Raw genomic sequence first — 18,120 nt, forward strand, 5'->3', positions numbered from 1 at the left:
TTACAGTTTCATTTCAGAAAGCGAGCTTGTACTCTAAACCAGGAGAAATGTAATTTTTCCTTCCCTGTTCCACTTGAATAAGAGGCTGAGCTGTAAACCAAATATTTTTTTTTCATGTTTGGTGAATGGTTCGCTATTAGACTGGTTTCATTGTTTACTCCCGACACAACAAGCTCCAATTTTTACAAATATTTATACATTTGATTTCAAAGGCATTTATTCAGCACAGTGTGTGTTACAAAGTTATTCAATTGGCAATATAGAAACATGTGGGTTTAGTTTGAATTGTGAAATTTATAAATATTTGTGAAAAAAAATAAGGGAATGGGTTTGTGGTGTCTATAGTAAAGTCTGTATTTATAAGATGTTATTTATTTTGCATCATACAACATTGATATTTTCAGAAACCAAACAACTCCTTTGATGGAAGTCAAAGAAAGTGGTGGTTAAATTCAGGGAGTTATTTATTTCAATAGAATTCATGCATGACCCACCAAACACCACCACCCAAAAAAATCACATCCAAGCAATTTTGGCATTATCCTAAAACAACAATTTTCATTTCTGTACCCTGTTTTTTTGCGATGTCAGGGGACAGCTGATAATTTTTTTTTCGTTTTTCCCCGACCTCATTCCATAAACGATGTTTTAATTGTGCGAAAACATTTGCTACATTGTTGATTTTTAACTAGTGTACATTTCATTAAAATGTTCGCAGTGTTTATTTTGATGTTTGTGTATTTTCTTTAACATGCCTTCATATCACTTTATGTGCTAATGACTAATATAGTACAAGGGTGAAATTAAAGTTCAGCAAATAAAATCACTAACCCTCACTACGCCTTCCAAAATGTAAAAAAAAAACTTTTTAGGTTTCGAGACAATCTGAGACTGTCCTTCAAGTGGCATTCCTTGGCTTGTGTTATGTTTGATATAGGTCCATTGCGATGTATTAACTGCAAACTAAATTTATTACTGCTACAATTTTATTGAGCCCCAGCATTTTCAAAGTAAATACACTGTAAGCCCATAATACATTTGTTTTTAAATCAAATTACATTTATTAGCTACCCTTTTCAATTCATAGATAATAGGGTCTGAATTGAAAATGTTGACATTACAAATTTTTTCTTCAGGGACAAGAGATTATAAAAGCACGCAAAGTATATGAACGTCTGGTAGCACAGTTTCCAAATGCAGGAAGATACTGGAAGATTTACATTGAAGCAGAGGTTACTATTAGTTATTTTCTTATTTTACTTGGATTTTTTTTGTAAAGTAATTCTAGAAATTAACCCATTAATTTCTAGTGAAGTGCATGTCTTTTGGCAAGACTTTACTCAAAAGTGGTGTGCTATATTTAGTAAAAATGAGCCTAAAAACAAGTTCATGGCTTAAAATTTAGCGTTTTCTGGTCAATAAGTTATTGCTATGATGACTGATTCACACGCATGTATTGAGGCAAAATAACATTGGGAAACCAAAAACTTTTCAAATAATGGTATATTATATAACAAAATTAAGCTTCAATGCTTGTATGCATACCATCTTGGGCATAGACTTACCTTGTGAGTGGCCGGGAAATTTATTAACCTATTTATGTGATGGCGACCATACAACCGATGATATTATTACAGACAGTGTTTTACAATTAATGTGGGATTATCGTAATGAGTAGTCCCATGGTAGTATATTTAGTATCGGTACAACTGTTGCCACTGGAGTATTTACAAATATAACTACATTATATTTACAGTCAACCTGCAGAGTACATTTAAAAAAAAATTGCCATAATGTTTTTTTTTTTTTTTTCACTGACTTTATAATAATTCAAAAATGTTGAACCTAATGAGTGGTCTTAGTGTCTTCTGTGAGTCTGTGTCATTATTGACTCATTGTCTCATTCTTTGGTTGGTCTGTGCTGATCAGAATGGAATGATTGTGAATGTTGAATTTATGTATATCTTGCATGGAATGCATGTTTTGTGAGGCATTGAGAGGTTAATTCGGAAAAAAACCCCAGTACAACCGATCTCATTCATAATTTGCAAGTAACTAAGTCGATTTGCCTTCATCAAAACTGAATTCAATGTATTGGTTATCACCATGAAAGAATTTATTTTATTTGGATAGTAAAGTACTAAAGTACTTACATGAAATAATGTGTTTTGGAACATTAAGATTTCCACTGATACCCAAATTGGAATGACACCATGTAAATTCTAACTTGTATGGTATGTGTCACAGTAGTATGCTTGTTTAAATTGATTTTGGATGATGGAGTGGTGGCTGCCTTGCTTATCTATAGAGTAATATTTGTGAAGTGAATTGTATGAGGAATGGATGTTTTACTGAATGCTTGCCTGGATTCTTCAGACCTGAGAAACGAGTTTGTATTTGTATGCATTGTATTGCGGGTAAAGTCTGCATGAAGTGACAGCCCTCATGAAAGGAAACTTGTGTGACATACTTGCATAACACAATTGACGGTGATGGCTGCCTATCTTAGCTACCCAGCTACGAGATAATATTCGGGTAAGTGTGTGAGTATTGAATTGTTCCAGTGAACACTACAGTGTGCTTGAGAAACAAGTTGGTGATGAATTTTACCCAGAATGCCCCCAAATTGGCCATCTACACTCATTCAATGTACCGGTAATGTGCATTGTGTAACGTGCGTCTTGAAATGACAACCCAACAAACATTAAGGGACATGTTTTTAAATTCAACATTCTCTCAGTCCTAAAAATGAATGTAGCCAGATTAGTACGGAGATCTGCCCTTGCTGGTCGCTAACATCAGGCAATTAAAATTCCTGACCAGAACAAAAGTGGCCAACCAACACTACGATGACAACTCATGTCGGCCTCTGGACCATCTATTGTCCTAGTTTGTTTTAACACAATAACTCCTTTAGAAACATTTACACAGAGCAGAACTTGAATGAAATGCACTGTTGACGTTCTGTTACATCTGGATAATGGAAAGCCAAACGGTGATTGATAAATAAGTTTAACATTGCAGTGCAGGATTTGTTAGAGTTGAAGAATAACTTGCCCGAATTGACAATAGGGCTAATCTGCACTTGCACTTGAGTGTAGTAAACTTATTTGAGGTTTTAGTTTTTATGACTCCTCCATAAAATTAAATGCAGAACCAAGTGTGTTGAGACTAATCCAAGGAATAATCACTTCACACTATAAATGTGATTTATCAGTATTCCATTAAAAGAAAGAAAAATTCTCATTTCCACTTTGATTGTAATGATTGGGGTCAATGTCTCGATACACATTTTAGATGCGATTCTGAAATAAAATCTATTCATATTTATCAAGCAGATTAATTTAACTAAGTTGACAAAAATTAATATAATCAGCTCATGAATATTAATTAGCAACCAATACTGAAAGCAGCTTGGCAGAATCCTGTTAATGCAACATATACGTTTCTACTATCACATTGTTTTCTCTTTATAAACTTTATACACAATACTGCAATAATTGTTACTCTGTATTAACACATCTCCAATATAAAACCAGCCAAATAAATTCCCAGAAAAAAAAAATGGGTGATAGCACAGTCCCTCTGGTGATTCAAGTTTGCAATATTATTGTTTACATATTGTGATACAGAGGTCCGTTAAATTGTTTTCCAAGTGCATGTACATGTACTACGACTCCTGGGATTATCCTATGCAATGTATAGGATCTATGCTCTGCTAAACCCTCCCCGAAATTTCCGAAACAAATCGATTATTCAACAATTTCATGCATGTATATACAGTTTGAAGCTTGGGCAGTGCTCTCAAAGTTTTTACTCCATATCTGATCAAGTGTATGTGGCTGGCTGGGTGGGTTGAGGGTTTTAAGTCTACTACACGTAATGTGGCCTACTGCAGTGTAAAATATTCAGTTACCCAAAAGTTGCATCCTCTCCCCAACGATGGCCTGCCTTCCAACTGTTAAAAAAAAATATATAAAAATTGCATCTTCCACACATGAATGTTTGATTCACATCTCCAGTCGATGCCAGAGGCAAGCAAGCCTTGCTGAGCCTTGGGAAAGTATGGTGGATTCTCAAAATGTATGTAGTTCATACTAGTAGTATCATTGTCTTGATAAAACTTTTTAAAATTTTCATAGTTGGATTCAATTGAATACCGGGCCAAAGTAAACATGCAAAGTGTAAAATCTTTATCTTGCGCGGTATGTCATGTTATGTGCTGCATTGATTTACATTCTGGGATGTGAATGGTACTGTAAACGTGTTAAAATACCTCGTGTCATTTCAGGGAATCGATCATCCAATCAGCCACAACCAACTTCAGTCGTACAAAATGGCCCTGTTCCATTCAATCCTTTTGAAAGAAAACTGTCTGCTCAAAAAAAAAAATCAACTTCCAATGAAATAGATAAAATATACTATTCACTTTAAACTTTTCTTTGTGTGTAAGACAATGCTTGGACATTGTCTGATTGGTGACTGAATTTTCTATGCACAATTCATAGCCATGGTGACCCAATGTTTTGAAACTACAGCTTGCTGTCTGATTCTGTTTGCAGTCCAAGCCTTAATTACACATTAACAAAACTTATCTGAATAAAATGTGCATATTGCTGCAGGGGACCTGATAGCAATGCTTGAAATGAAAATTAGTCAGCAATGGTCTCTTCCTGATGAGTGATTAAGCATACTTAAACCTCTCCAGTTCTAACTCCACACATATGCACTGATGCGAAATAGCAGCCTTTTTAGTTGTAAAGATGCACCAATATCGAATGTTTCAAACACATGAACGCGTGTCATTTTAAGTTCCTGTTTGGATGCAGTCCGAAACCAAAAACTATTGGATTGATCTGTTTGTGTTTCTGTGCCTACATCTCGCTTGGACATGCCTAGACCAATCACATGCAAACTTCACACATACATCATGCATCTTGGATAACTATGCAGCCATTTTTGTATCTAAAATTCATAAAAATCAAGTATTTTTTTCATTCTGGAACAGGGTCTCCATGCTCATGTATGAATAGATTGTGTTCGAACTATGAACATGCATTGAACAGATTAGGACCTTGATATACATATATAAAAATGGCTGACTGGTGGCCTTTTGTTTTAAAGCGCGGCTCTGCAATCACAGGGATTGCACCAGGGAATCATGGGAAATGCAGTTTGCACGGTCCGTCCAGTTGTTTACTGGGTACACAGGTGTTATCATTTAAACCGAAGGTGTTAATTCCGTAAGCTAACATGCATTACGCTATTATCCACTATTATAAAAGGTCTTGAAAACTGGCATGCATACATGTCGGTCATCGATCATTTCACTGCGAAGTTTCAGGGGTTATACAATATACCATTTTTTCGGGATCTTTTAATTTATTTATTCAGGGACACATTTGTACTTTTTCAATTGCATACTCAACATATTGTTGGACGTATTTGTTGACGAGCTCCTAAACGAACCCCGCTATTTACATAACCAACCAGGCCCGTAACATCCGCCAATGAACTAATCTTTTCATTGACATCGTACCTGACCTAGTTTGCTCTGTTGCAGCTGGAAAAATAAGAATCGAGCAAGTTCACAAGCCATGTAACTGCGAATGTCTTTCTTTGGGCACATACACTAAGGAAGTTATTGGAATATTTGTACACAGTCCCTTCCCTTCTCGTGCACACCCCAGCTTGTGCCATCCGCAATTTCTCAGGTTGTGTACTGTCTGAGTGGTATGAAAATACCCAGTGCAATACCGCAAAATTACGGCACGCTGTAACTTATGGCGTTAAGGCAACAGATGTATAATAAGTAATATTTTAATTATTCAGTATACAACAATAATTTTTGTTTTTATGCGCTTCTATTGCCACATACATCATATCAAACATGCACAAGTATTTGTTTAATGATCTGATTCAAAATGGCCAAATGGTGGCCATTTTAATGTTGAAAATACATCAAAACCATGCATTTCAGCCAGTTCTGTACTTTGATCTTGGCCATGCAAAGACAAATGCTCAAACATTGGACATAATGGAATTTTGATGAACATCACTTTGTTTTTCAAATCGGTTTCAAAATAGCTGACTGACAGACATTTTGTGTTACAGCAAGTCTCAGAAGTATTGGGGCAGCCAATTTGCAAACTCGCTAGCGAATTGGCTAACTGCTTTGGTTTTGACTAAACGATTGGCTTTCCAATCTCGCTGGCGCCGGCTTGTGATCGCGTCCACTATTGGCGAGTCTATATTGCATTAGGGGACAGCCTGGTACATGTCTGGATTCCCCTGAATGATTTGAGCCCGAAACTGGTCACAGTCAGCTGGCGTACAAGTGATGATATGATAAATACAATATTTATTATATGAGGGTAACCATCTTGAACACTGCTTGAAACTAAATAGATAGGTTCAGAAACAGTTTCCTACAAATCAGGGAGAAAATAACAAACTTTCACACTCAAACGATCCGTTGGGGTAACATTAAGCCAACCGCTGGAAAAATCGACCTCATTCGTCGTTTTTGTGTACACGAAGAGCATAGAACACTTTCCCTGGTATATTTGAAAGCGAAATCGCCATCCAACTGTAAGACCGTCGCTGATTAGCTCCTAAAGTATGAGGATCGTCCCCTACTGTTACATAGATTCGCCTTAAGTGGGCGTGGCCGCAAGACGACGCCAGCGAGATTCGAAAGCCAACTGTTTAGCCAAAACCAAAGCAGTTAGCCAATTCGCTAGCGAGTTTGCAAATTGGCTGCCCCAATACTTCTGAGACTTGCTGTAACAAATACTGTTCCAGAATCACATCTGTGAGATGCCTTGACTGATTGCAATCAAACCTTGCATCTACATTATACATCAACCATGTCACATATCCAACTTACTTCAGACTTGTTTGCTGTTGAACACTAGGGACTCTGTCATATGACATATTTTGTATGGATTTAATTCAGAATGGCTGACGAGCGGCTATTCATTTTTCTAAATCGTGATAAGTCAGTTTTTAAAATTTGTACAGTTATATAGATATATCAAATATGGCAATGTACTTATAAATATTTTCACTGAAAGGATAAAATAAAATAAAGTCCAGCCAATGTGCCTTTTTTTTCCTATATTTTATATTTTTACTCATCAAAAAACACTGAAAATTAACTTCATACAAAACTGCTAAAATGTCTTTTAATTTTAAATAAAGTATATTACAGTACTGTATTTGCTCTGTAGCATACACTTTTATGCAAATGACACTGGTTACATGAACTCCTAGAAGAGATTAGCTACTAAAAATCAAATACAGTAATACGTCCTTAGACTCGTGTGTACATACTTTTTTTTTCATATCATCAATCGATTTCATATACAACTAAAACCATTCACAAGTTTAATTTTTGACATTTTGTCAAATTTTTGCTTTGAAATTAGGTGCCCTCTGAATACCAATTGTCTGATCTTACAATGAAAATTCTAGTTGTACAGTTTCCAAAGACATTAAATAAGAAATATGGAACTTGATATATTGTGTGTCACTTGTGTATTTGTCTGTGTGATTGTACTTGTAGAGATTTACGGAAGTAATCATGATCATGATGAATCTGCTGTTACATTCATACCAAGTACAATTCTTGTATGTAAAGCAAATACGAGATATTACATAAATTCAAAAATGTTCTATATTAAAAGTCTCGTTGGTTATCCAATCTTCGCTTGTAGTGTATTATTTACACGACATGTCGTGTCCACGTTATTAATCGTTGCATTATGTAATCAGTTAACCAAACAAAATAAGCTTAACCCAAGTGTACCACTACTTATTGAGTTTCTAGTACATCACATTTTGTTTGGTTTATATTGCTTAAAAGAATTGACGTAATTAAACACTATCTTGTCTGATCACAACTTGTTGATATCCTCAGATAAAAGATAACTGAAAACGATAGATTTTGCTGTTCCATGAAAATGTGTATCAGAACCTCTTGTAAAGGTATCTGTACTCGTTCTAATTTCCCCTTAAATATGGGATAACTTCCATCATCGGCATTAACATGTTCAAGGTTATTGGCATTTAAACTTTTTCATTTGTTCAATTTGGACACAAAAGTGCTATAACACGTAATGGAAACAGTGCAAAACATTCTTTGTTGCTGTAATCTCATTACTAGTAAATTATTACTATAAGCATGAAAAAATAATGTCACGAAAATACAGCGAAGAATGAACGTGGGCAATAATTGGTCACATTGTCCTCTGCTGCATGTTAGTCGTTATGATCACATACTTTGTATTATTCTTGTGATAACCTCATATTACATGGAATTTAATGCAAATTATGCACTTGATTAAGTGGATTTGGTTTTACAATTCACTTATTTTGCTTATCTTGACAAAGATAACACATTCTGGAATCAACTTGCATGCAGAATCCTATTCAGCTTGTGCTGATATTGGTGTGTCTAAATTCCTAACCTTTCCACCACCAGACTTTCTCGCCTTAATATTTCTGTACTTTTTGACTCCTGTGAGCGAAGCACAAAAGGGAGTCTTTGCAGTTACCCTGTCTGTATGTCTGTATGTATGTATGTCACTTTTTTGTTCCACCGTAATCTCAAGAACCACTAATCAAATTTTGGTGAAACTTGGTACATAGATGCTCTGGAATAATGCGCAGAGTTGATTAGGTTTTGGTAAAAATCTATGAATATTAATTACCTAATTTGCATAATAATTAGCTGATTTTTAGCTGTTCCAAGACACTTCCACTGATATCTGAAGAACCACTCATTGGATTTTGATGAAACTTGGCACATGGATGCTCTGAACTAGTGCGCAGATTTGATTAGTTTTCGGTAAAAATCTATGAATATTAATTACCTAATTTGAATGATAATTAACTGATTTCAAGCTGTTCCATGACTGTTCCACTGATTTTTGAAGAAACACTTATTGGATTTCAATGAAACTTGGCACATGGATGCTCTGAACTAATGCGCAGATTTGATTAGTTTTGGATAAAAATCTGTTAATATTATTAATTATCTAATTTACATAATGATTAATCAATTTTCTGCTTTTCCACTGATATCTCAAATACTAATCATAATATTTCAATAAAACTTGGTACATAGATGTCATAGGACACTGCACATACCTGATAGTTTTTAGGGTAATATCAGTACTTATTAATTACCTAATTTGCATAATTAATTAATTTTCAGCTTTTGATATTTCGAGTAGTAATGATCACGTTTCAATGAAACTTGGTACATAGTTACTTGAGGACTGTGCAGACCCCTGATTAGTTTTTGGGTAAATATGTGTGCATATTAATTACCTTATTAGCATAATTAGTTAATTTTCAGCTTTTCACCTGATATCCCAAGTACTAATCATCACATTTCAATGAGACTTGCAACATAGATATTCTAGGACTATGCAGAGACCTGATTAATTTTGGGATGAATAATTGTGCCTACATGTATTAACTACCTAATTTGCATAATTAGTTAATTTTTTGCTGTTTTATGGCTATTGCACTGATGTCTAAAAACCACTCATTGGATTTTAATGAAACTTTTAAAGAGTACCCATCATATTTCAATGAACCTAGGACTATACGCCATATTAGTTTTTTGGTAAATATTTATGCTTCTTAATCACCTAATTAACATAATTAATTAATACTGATATCTCTAGTATTGATCATCACATTTGAATAAAACTTGGTACATAAATGCTTTAGGACAATAGACAGCCTGATTAATTTTGGGTTAAAATCTGTTCATATTAATTCTCTAATTAGCATAATAATTAATATTTTTTTGGTTCTAATCACATTTCAATGAAACTTGTACATTGTGCAGACCTTATTAGTTTTACACTTAAATCTATTCATATTAGTTACCTTATTTGCATAATTAGTTTTCAGCTATTCCATCAATATCTCAAGTATAAGTAATTTTGAATTAATTTTTAATGTGTCTCTAATACTCTTCTCAGCACATGGGAGTTCTTTCTAAGCTTTCTTTGATTTCTTATAAAGGAACCCTAATTTTGGAGCCAACAGACAAAATTTGAGTCAATTTTCAGTTTTTAGTCAAAAAAAGGAAAATGAAAAATATATATATATTTTGTGAATTTGTGATGAAAAGAGGAAACTGGTGGTGATAAGGTTAATGCGTGCCAATATCAGATTCTCAATGATAAAGAGAATTGTCTCTTCATCAATAGCAATCACAACAAAATTGAGAAAAGGTCAGTAGAAAAAGTTGTGCCACATGCAACTGAATACAAGTGCAGAATAATGTAACGAAGTACCATGACATTATCTAAAATGATCTTGTACTAAAGGCACTCCATTTCTCAAGCCAGTGAAAACTATGTTTAACCATTTTTAGCTCCGCTGTCGACTTTGTCGAGCGAAGCTTATCATATGAGTGATTGTCCGTCGTCGTCATCCGTGTCAATGTTTTACTTTTTCGACTTCTTCTTGAAAACTACAAGCCTGAATGCTTTGATACTTGGTGTATATGTACCTTGGGTAGACCTCTCTTAGGTTTGTTCGTTTCATGTTGATATCTTCAATTCTCTAATTTTGGTGAATATTTTTGTCGTTTTTGGTAAAAAGTGATATTTTCGACTTCTTGTTAAAAACCGCAAGTCCAATTACTTTGATATTACATATATAGGTACTACATGTAGACCTCTCTCAGATTTGTTCATTTTGTAATGATATCTTTAATTCTCTAATTTTGGTGAATATTTTTGGTAAAAAGTGGTATTTTCAACTTCTTGTTAAAAACCGCAAGTGCAATTGCTTTGATAATACATATATAGGTACTACATGTGGACCTCTCTCAGATTTGTTCATTTTGTAATGATATCTTTAATTCTCTAATTTTGGTGAATATTTTTGTCATTTTTGGTAAAAAGTGATATTTTCGACTTCTTGTTAAAAACCGCAAGTCTGATTGCTTTTATATTACATATATAGGTACTACATGTGGACCTCTCTTAGATTTGTTCATTTTGTAATGATATCTTTAATTCTCTAATTTTGGTGAATATTTTTGTAATTTATGATAAAAAGTGATATTTTCGACTTCTTGTTAAAAACCGTAAGTCTGATTGCTTTTATATTACATATATAGGTACTACATGTGGACCTCTCTTAGATTTGTTCATTTTGTAATGATATCTTTAATTCTCTAATTTTGGTGAATATTTTTGTAATTTATGATAAAAAGTGATATTTTCAACTTCTTGTTAAAAACCGTAAGTCTGATTGCTTTTATAGTACATATATAGGTACTACATGTGGACCTCTCTCAGATTTGTTCATTTTGTAATGATATCTTTAATTCTCTAATTTTGGTGAATATGTTTTTAATTTTTCGTAAAAAGTGATATTTTTGAATTCTTGTTGAAAACAGCAAGTCCCATTGCTTGATACTATACATATTGTTCATTTTCTAATGATATCTTCTGTTCTTTAATTGAAATGTGCATTGCTAACAGCGGAGCTATCTCAGCCGAGAGGCTGCTTGTTCTACAAGAACGATAGATGTAGTGTGGTTATACACAAGCACTTCTGATGTACATGATGAACAGTCGTGTTGTTAGCCACGATTCCGCAACTTCTGCTGTAGTTTCAAATTTCTCGATGCGTTTGGTGTCATACGACCCATCAAAATCAGTTGGGCTGAGGCAAAGGTGGTCACCTGGTTAAGCCATCTTGAATTTTTAAGATGAGTGTCCCGGTGAAGCACTCCACTATCACCTTGAAGTATTTCATTAGGACTATGTGTATGTGACAATGCCCTCACAGTTTAGAATCATTTTACCAATAGTCAATCATATTGCTTCTTTCTTCAAAATCTTTGAGGCGGAGCTAAGTCACAAAGACGCTCCACTTTGCTATTTAAGATGTATAACACTCTTCAATGTATTTCTATGGGCCTTGCGCGAGCTACTGTGAAACACCGTTCGAAAAGCCGGTGAAATTAAAATTGAGAAAACAGCACAAACTTAATTTTGAAGTAATCCTGAACAACCAAATGTTGCATATATAGGGGTAATCTTGTTGCACAGTTCAGGGGGGTGTCAACAACCATCCCAAAATACCGTTTTCTGAGAATTTATTGCCTTTGTTTTCACCATGATGATTGCCAGGTGGTGAAAATGCCCGACCCAAGAATAAATGTTGCTGTGCACAGTGGAAGGTGTGTTGGCTTGGATGTCGAGGCAATACAGCGACGATATCCATACATCAAGCAACTCAACCAAAGCTATGTAAGCGATACTTAGTGCCGAGTTGGATGTGTTCGTTTTTAGTCGCATTGGAAATAGTAAATCTTTATGTTATTATGCTTTACCGGCCTTGCGACCATCGAGCGTGGTAATAGTGTTGTCAGAAGAGTAGGTGTTATACCTCAAAGCTCATGATGTCACTGCTACATATATCGGCAGAAATGAAGCCGAAGACATCAGAAATGCAAAGCTCCAAGCGCTTTCTGGCAGTCATTGCAACACAGCTTTCTGTTTGTTGGTAAACTTTTTATTGTGCAACCACGTATTGCACATACACGGTTATGAATAGAATTACCGCACAAAATGGGGAATGTCCGGACGGAACAACACCGTGCATGCGGACAATGGCTTAAGCTTAACCGGTCTAATTTGATGCAGCAGAGCAGATGACAAGTTTCAGAAATGACTACGAATTTACAATGGATCTATATTCAGTATTTCCCCCTGTGTACACCTGTATTTTCAAATTGCATTCCCAAAACCCAAAATATGGAAAATCAATTGAAATATTCGTGTCTTTGGTATTACAAATTGATGATTATATTGATGGGAGATCAGGATTTGACTGCTCCGACAATCTACAATTGTTGCCCACTTGTGAAAAACTCAATTATTACATCCCCAAATATATTGATAACAAAAATGTCTTCATGAGTCGTATACTGATAACATCATATCTGGTGGTAAATAGGTGGTCAGTCACACAGCAAAACTTCGGCTTTTAAGACGAGAAAGAAGAGGTCAATTTTAAAAATTCAGTACTTCAGTAATTTTCTGGTACCTGGTAAGCTGTTTAGTAATGGTTATAAACCAATACATGTAATTTTTGGAAGCTCTCAAAGCAGATTTTACTATGCTCATTCATACTTAGCTTATCAAACTTTTGATATTTGAGTACCAAATGAACTTGGTTTGTCCATGGAACTATAAACTTATAGTTCCATGGTTTGTCCCTGGTTCAGAGATCCCCCCCCCAAGGTGCTAATAGCCCTAGCACCTCAAAATGATCAGTTCTATTTTTTCTGACAAGTAGTTGCGAAAAAATAGGTCAGTCTACACTTCTGACAGTGAACTTGTATTTTTTCAGATTACTACTTTCATCTCAAAATATTTTTTCTAGATCAGAGCAGCCATTTTGGCAGTCTCTTCTCAACCATGCGTAATTGTTACTCAGCTTTTTTTTCAGTGTTTGTTTACAAGATGTATGTGTGCTAGCTTAGTGATTTGCATGTTCTTTGTCAAATCTATCAAGCATGCCTTGAGGATAATCAAGGTATGAGAAGTTTAAATTGAACACAGGCCTCAAAGAGCAGCAGTAATTGCTGACTCTAAATTGTTAAGAAACACCATAAATAAAAAAAAAATCTAGGAAGAAGCAGGGTTCTGACTATGAGAGTAGCTCTTTTTGGTACGGTTACTAGATGAACGGTTAGGAAACTCTAGGTTATTTTGTTAAGATGCATGTTTTGGTAAACATTTAAAACAAAGGGAATTGCATATTGCCGACATTGTGGCTATCGTAATTTGCATAAAATTACATATTCGCCTGAAGACGATTCCATCGATTTATACAGCATTGTCAAGATTTGGTATGAATATGAACACTGAAATAAAAACAAATATTCTGAATAAAACTACACAATGAAACGATACAACTTCCTGTATCACTTACACTGGCACTGGTAAGGAAAAACAAATTAGATGGCTGACATTGCTTTTGGGGGGTTGGAGGAATGTCTGCAAACTTTGAGAAAATGAAACTAACATTGTTTAAACTATCATAATTCTCTCATAAAAGACTTTTAGATTCTAATTCAGTATATACAAAACAAACTTGTGAAATGTTTCGAGATGCATTTTTGGGGTAATGGTCATTAGCAGACTTACAATCGCCCTATTGAAATGATGAAAATTGGTGGTGAATATGCCATACCAATGTTTATCTGAAGGATTACCTGATGGCTTTTTGACTCCCGTGTGCGAAGCACAAAAAGGGAGTCTTTGCAGTGTGTGTGTGTGTGTCTGTTCCACTGATATCTCAAGAACCATACATTGATTTTCAATGAAACTTGGTGCATAGATGCTCTGGGCCAATGCGCAGATTTGATAAGGTTTTGGTAAAAATCCATGCATATTAATTACCTAATTTGCATGATAATTAGCTGATTTTTAGCTGTTCCACTGATATCTAAAGAACCACTCATTGGATTTTGATGAAACTTGGCACATAGATGCTCCAAACTAATGTGCAGATTTGATATTAATTACCTAATTTGCATAATGATTAATCAATTTAGAGCTTTTCCACTGATATCTCAAGTACTAATCTTCACATTTCAATAACACTTGGTACATAGATGTCATAGGACACTGCACAAACCTCATAGTTTTTAGGGTAATATCAGTAGATATTAATTACCTAATTAGCATAATTAATTTTCAGCTTTTGATATTTCAAGTAGTAATTGTCACATTTCAATGAAACTTGGTACATAGATGTCATAGGACACTGCACAGACCTGATAGTTTTTAGGGTAATATGAGTACATATTAATTACCTAATTTGCATAATTAATTAATTTTCAACTTTTGATATTTCAAGTAGTAATCATCACATTTCAATGACTCTTGGTACATAGATGTCATAGGACACTGCACAGACCTGATAGTTTTTAGGGTAATATGAGTACATATTAATTACCTAATTTGCATAATTAATTAATTTTCAGCTTTTGATATATCAAGTAGTAATCATCATATTTCAATGAGACTTGCTACATAGATCTTCTAGGATTATGCAGAGACCTGATTAGTTTTAATTAGATATTAATTACCTATTTTGCATAATGTTCCACTGATATATAAAGAACCACAAATTGTATTTTAATGAAACTTTTAAAGAGAACTATGCAGAAACCTAATTAGTTTTTGGTAAATATTTATGCTTATTAATCACCTAATTAATTAACACTGATATCTCAATTACTGATCATCACATTTGAATAAAATTTGGTACATAAATGCTCTAGGACAATAGACAGGCCTGATTAATTTTGGGTTAAAATTTGTTCATATTAATTCTCTAATTAGCATAATAATTCATAATTTGTTTTGTTCTGTTCTGTTCATATTAGTTACCTGATGTACATAATTAGTTTTTCAGCTTTTTCATCAATATCTCATGAACAAGTAATTTTGAATTTTTAATGTGTCTTCAATACTCTCAGCACACGGGAGTTCTTTCTAAGCTTTCTTTGATTTAATGTGTTTTCAATACTCTCAGCACACGGGAGTTCTTTCTAAGCATTCTTTGATTTGAATATTCCAACTACAGGTTTTTTATACTTTGTGAATGCGAATGAATCACAAATTGCACAAGATATCCATAAAGCTGTAGTCAAGATGATCAACTCTTGGATTTTCTGTATCTGCTTTAGTTTTTAGCTACAATCAAACATACTATTTCAACAGATTGCCAGTAACAGTCTGGGACAGATCCAGAAATATTCAAAAGTCGCTGTATGACTTTGGTACATGAAACATGGTACCATTCTGAATGCCAGACAGCTAATCTCTTGACATAGTGAATATGAGGGTCAGAGACCACCTCTAGGTGTAACGGTATGCTTGTGTAGCACATGTTTTACTCCAAGAAATCAAGCCTAGTCTTCAAGTAAATGCCATGATTATTCCAAAAAGCATAGTAGTCAGAAAAGAGAGAGGCTGTTATCTGACTCATCTGAAAACCTCATCAGCTTAAAAGGAGTCTAGGAATCAGGTGATGCCAAATTCATAAACCCTTCCATTGGATGCTATTTTGAACAATTGACACTATCTGTAGACCAGTGTATACATGCACGAACTACTCACTGTATATTTTTGCGGTGAGTAATATGTCCTTTGTGTAAAACACTAGTTAGAAAAAACTCACTACAAGGGGCACAGATGACTCCACTGGCTATACCACAGAACTGCCTCCATCTGTAGAGACTTGTAATTGGAACAGCACTGGACTCATAGAGAGCTTCCTGTGGTCTGGCAGGTACAACAGTGCGAGTAGTGAAAACCAAAGTCTTGCTAGCTAATTCAGAACAACCACAGTCATTATAATATTGAGTGCCGACAGTACTTTCTCCAGTACAACATGAATCATGGGTTTGGTTGGAACGCATGCACGTCCAGATTTGCTTATTTTTTCCATGGCATCCATCACTTATGGGTGACAATCCAAATAAAATGGCACATACCGCCTGAAATTTAAGTTTCTGGCAGAGGCAAACAGGTTAATCAAGAAATCCCCACAGAGAAAATAGACTGTTCGCTAAACCCTGGGATACTTGCCAGTTATTGTTGAATTCAATGCATCTCTGGGATATCACATTGGCCACACACCTGTTCCTGACCCTTCTAACTCCACTCACCATGGTTGAATTGTTGCATCAAACTAGAACTTTCTTATTCCGTCTTCATCCAGGAAGTATACTTCCTCTTCAGGGCTATCATTTCTAGATGGTTTATGGCATGTTTTGCTTCCTTTGGGATCTAACCCCCCCCCCCCCCCACGCCCACCCACATTTTAGAAATGTGTGACCAATAGCGTGTCAAAATCTATCCACAGAAACACCAGATAGCACTTTCTACCAATTGGTGGCTTAGAACTATGACTGTGTTCACCCTCGTCCTTTTTGTCCACGAAAAAAAAATATTACAGTGATAAAAGAGGGGATAAGATAAAATTTTGTCAACAAATCTCTCACTTCCTGTAGTATCCCGCTTAGATCTTTCAGAGAGGTTATTGACACTGATGATGTTGTTAATGGGGTTGATGGTAAACTGGATCTTGTAGACATGTTGAACAACAGAGAGGGCTAGTGGGTCTTCTTTGATGAACTTTTGGTTGTTGTTAAAAATCATAAAGCATAAAGCCACATGCAGTGAGTGATGGGATACAACTGAACTCTGGTAACATGAACCCCACTTTAAAAAAAAAGTCTTGGTTACCTGAGGCAGTAACCATTCAGTACCTGCCACCAATCTTAACTCTTTCAGTACCTAATGGCCATAGTATGATTGGAGACAATGTTAGCGGCAACACTGCAGAATCAGTGGTAGTAACACATTGCTACACTCCTCTCTCGGTGCAAGCAAACACAGTGTGTACTACCTTAAATGGTCAAGACTTTGCTTGTGAGGAACATGCACCCACAACCTCTCAGTGAATTCTGAATCTGCCAAAGGTCAGAGGAAAACTCCAAAACAGCTGTTACTAGAAAACTTCAATAAACTATATTGTTAGATATGCTAATTATCCATTGACTTTACTTTGATGCATGTCCAACCACTGACATCATCGGTTATATTGCCATCTCCATTTTTTTTCCATGTGTGTCCACTAAATTGAAGAAATAGAGCTCATTAAGCCAAAAGATCGATGTAGAAACATCACCGACTTCTGTGCGAATGTTGTGTGATATTCAAGGTTTTGTTCTCAAAAAAAATAAAAATACCGATAGTTTGTTTTGTTGAAAGATTTGCTGTCTGTGAATCAAAATTGACCATAGCATTTTGTACCCCAAAAAATCTGTCAGCGAATGTTCTAAGATGTAACTTATTCGTTATTACGTTAATGGTTGAGTATTTTAATGTGGAAGTACAATTATCTTAACTAATTTCAATCGTAACTTTAGAAACTAACGCTTTTTTGTTGAGGTTAGCTACATCAGCTATTTTGTATGTGTTTGTCATAATAGTTCGGGAAAACTGCTGAAAAATCAGAAGGAATTGTTAAATTAGTATTTATAGTTCACAC

General features: G+C 35.0%; 1 protein-coding gene across 1 annotated transcript in view; it reads left to right on the forward strand.

The window, feature by feature from the left end:
* The window catches only part of LOC100371844 (cleavage stimulation factor subunit 3-like), a 53,143-nt gene that overhangs the window by 4,747 nt on the left and 30,276 nt on the right, over positions 1-18,120 (forward strand). Inside the window, exon 3 of the mRNA XM_006823926.3 lies at positions 1,137-1,232. Within this exon, the coding sequence (XP_006823989.2) occupies positions 1,137-1,232 (96 nt within the window). The remainder of the gene's footprint in view (positions 1-1,136; positions 1,233-18,120) is intronic.

The sequence above is a fragment of the Saccoglossus kowalevskii genome, chromosome 12, assembly GCF_978046115.1.
Source record: "Saccoglossus kowalevskii chromosome 12, keSacKowa6.1, whole genome shotgun sequence".
In the NCBI taxonomy this organism is placed as follows: Eukaryota; Metazoa; Hemichordata; class Enteropneusta; family Harrimaniidae; genus Saccoglossus; species Saccoglossus kowalevskii.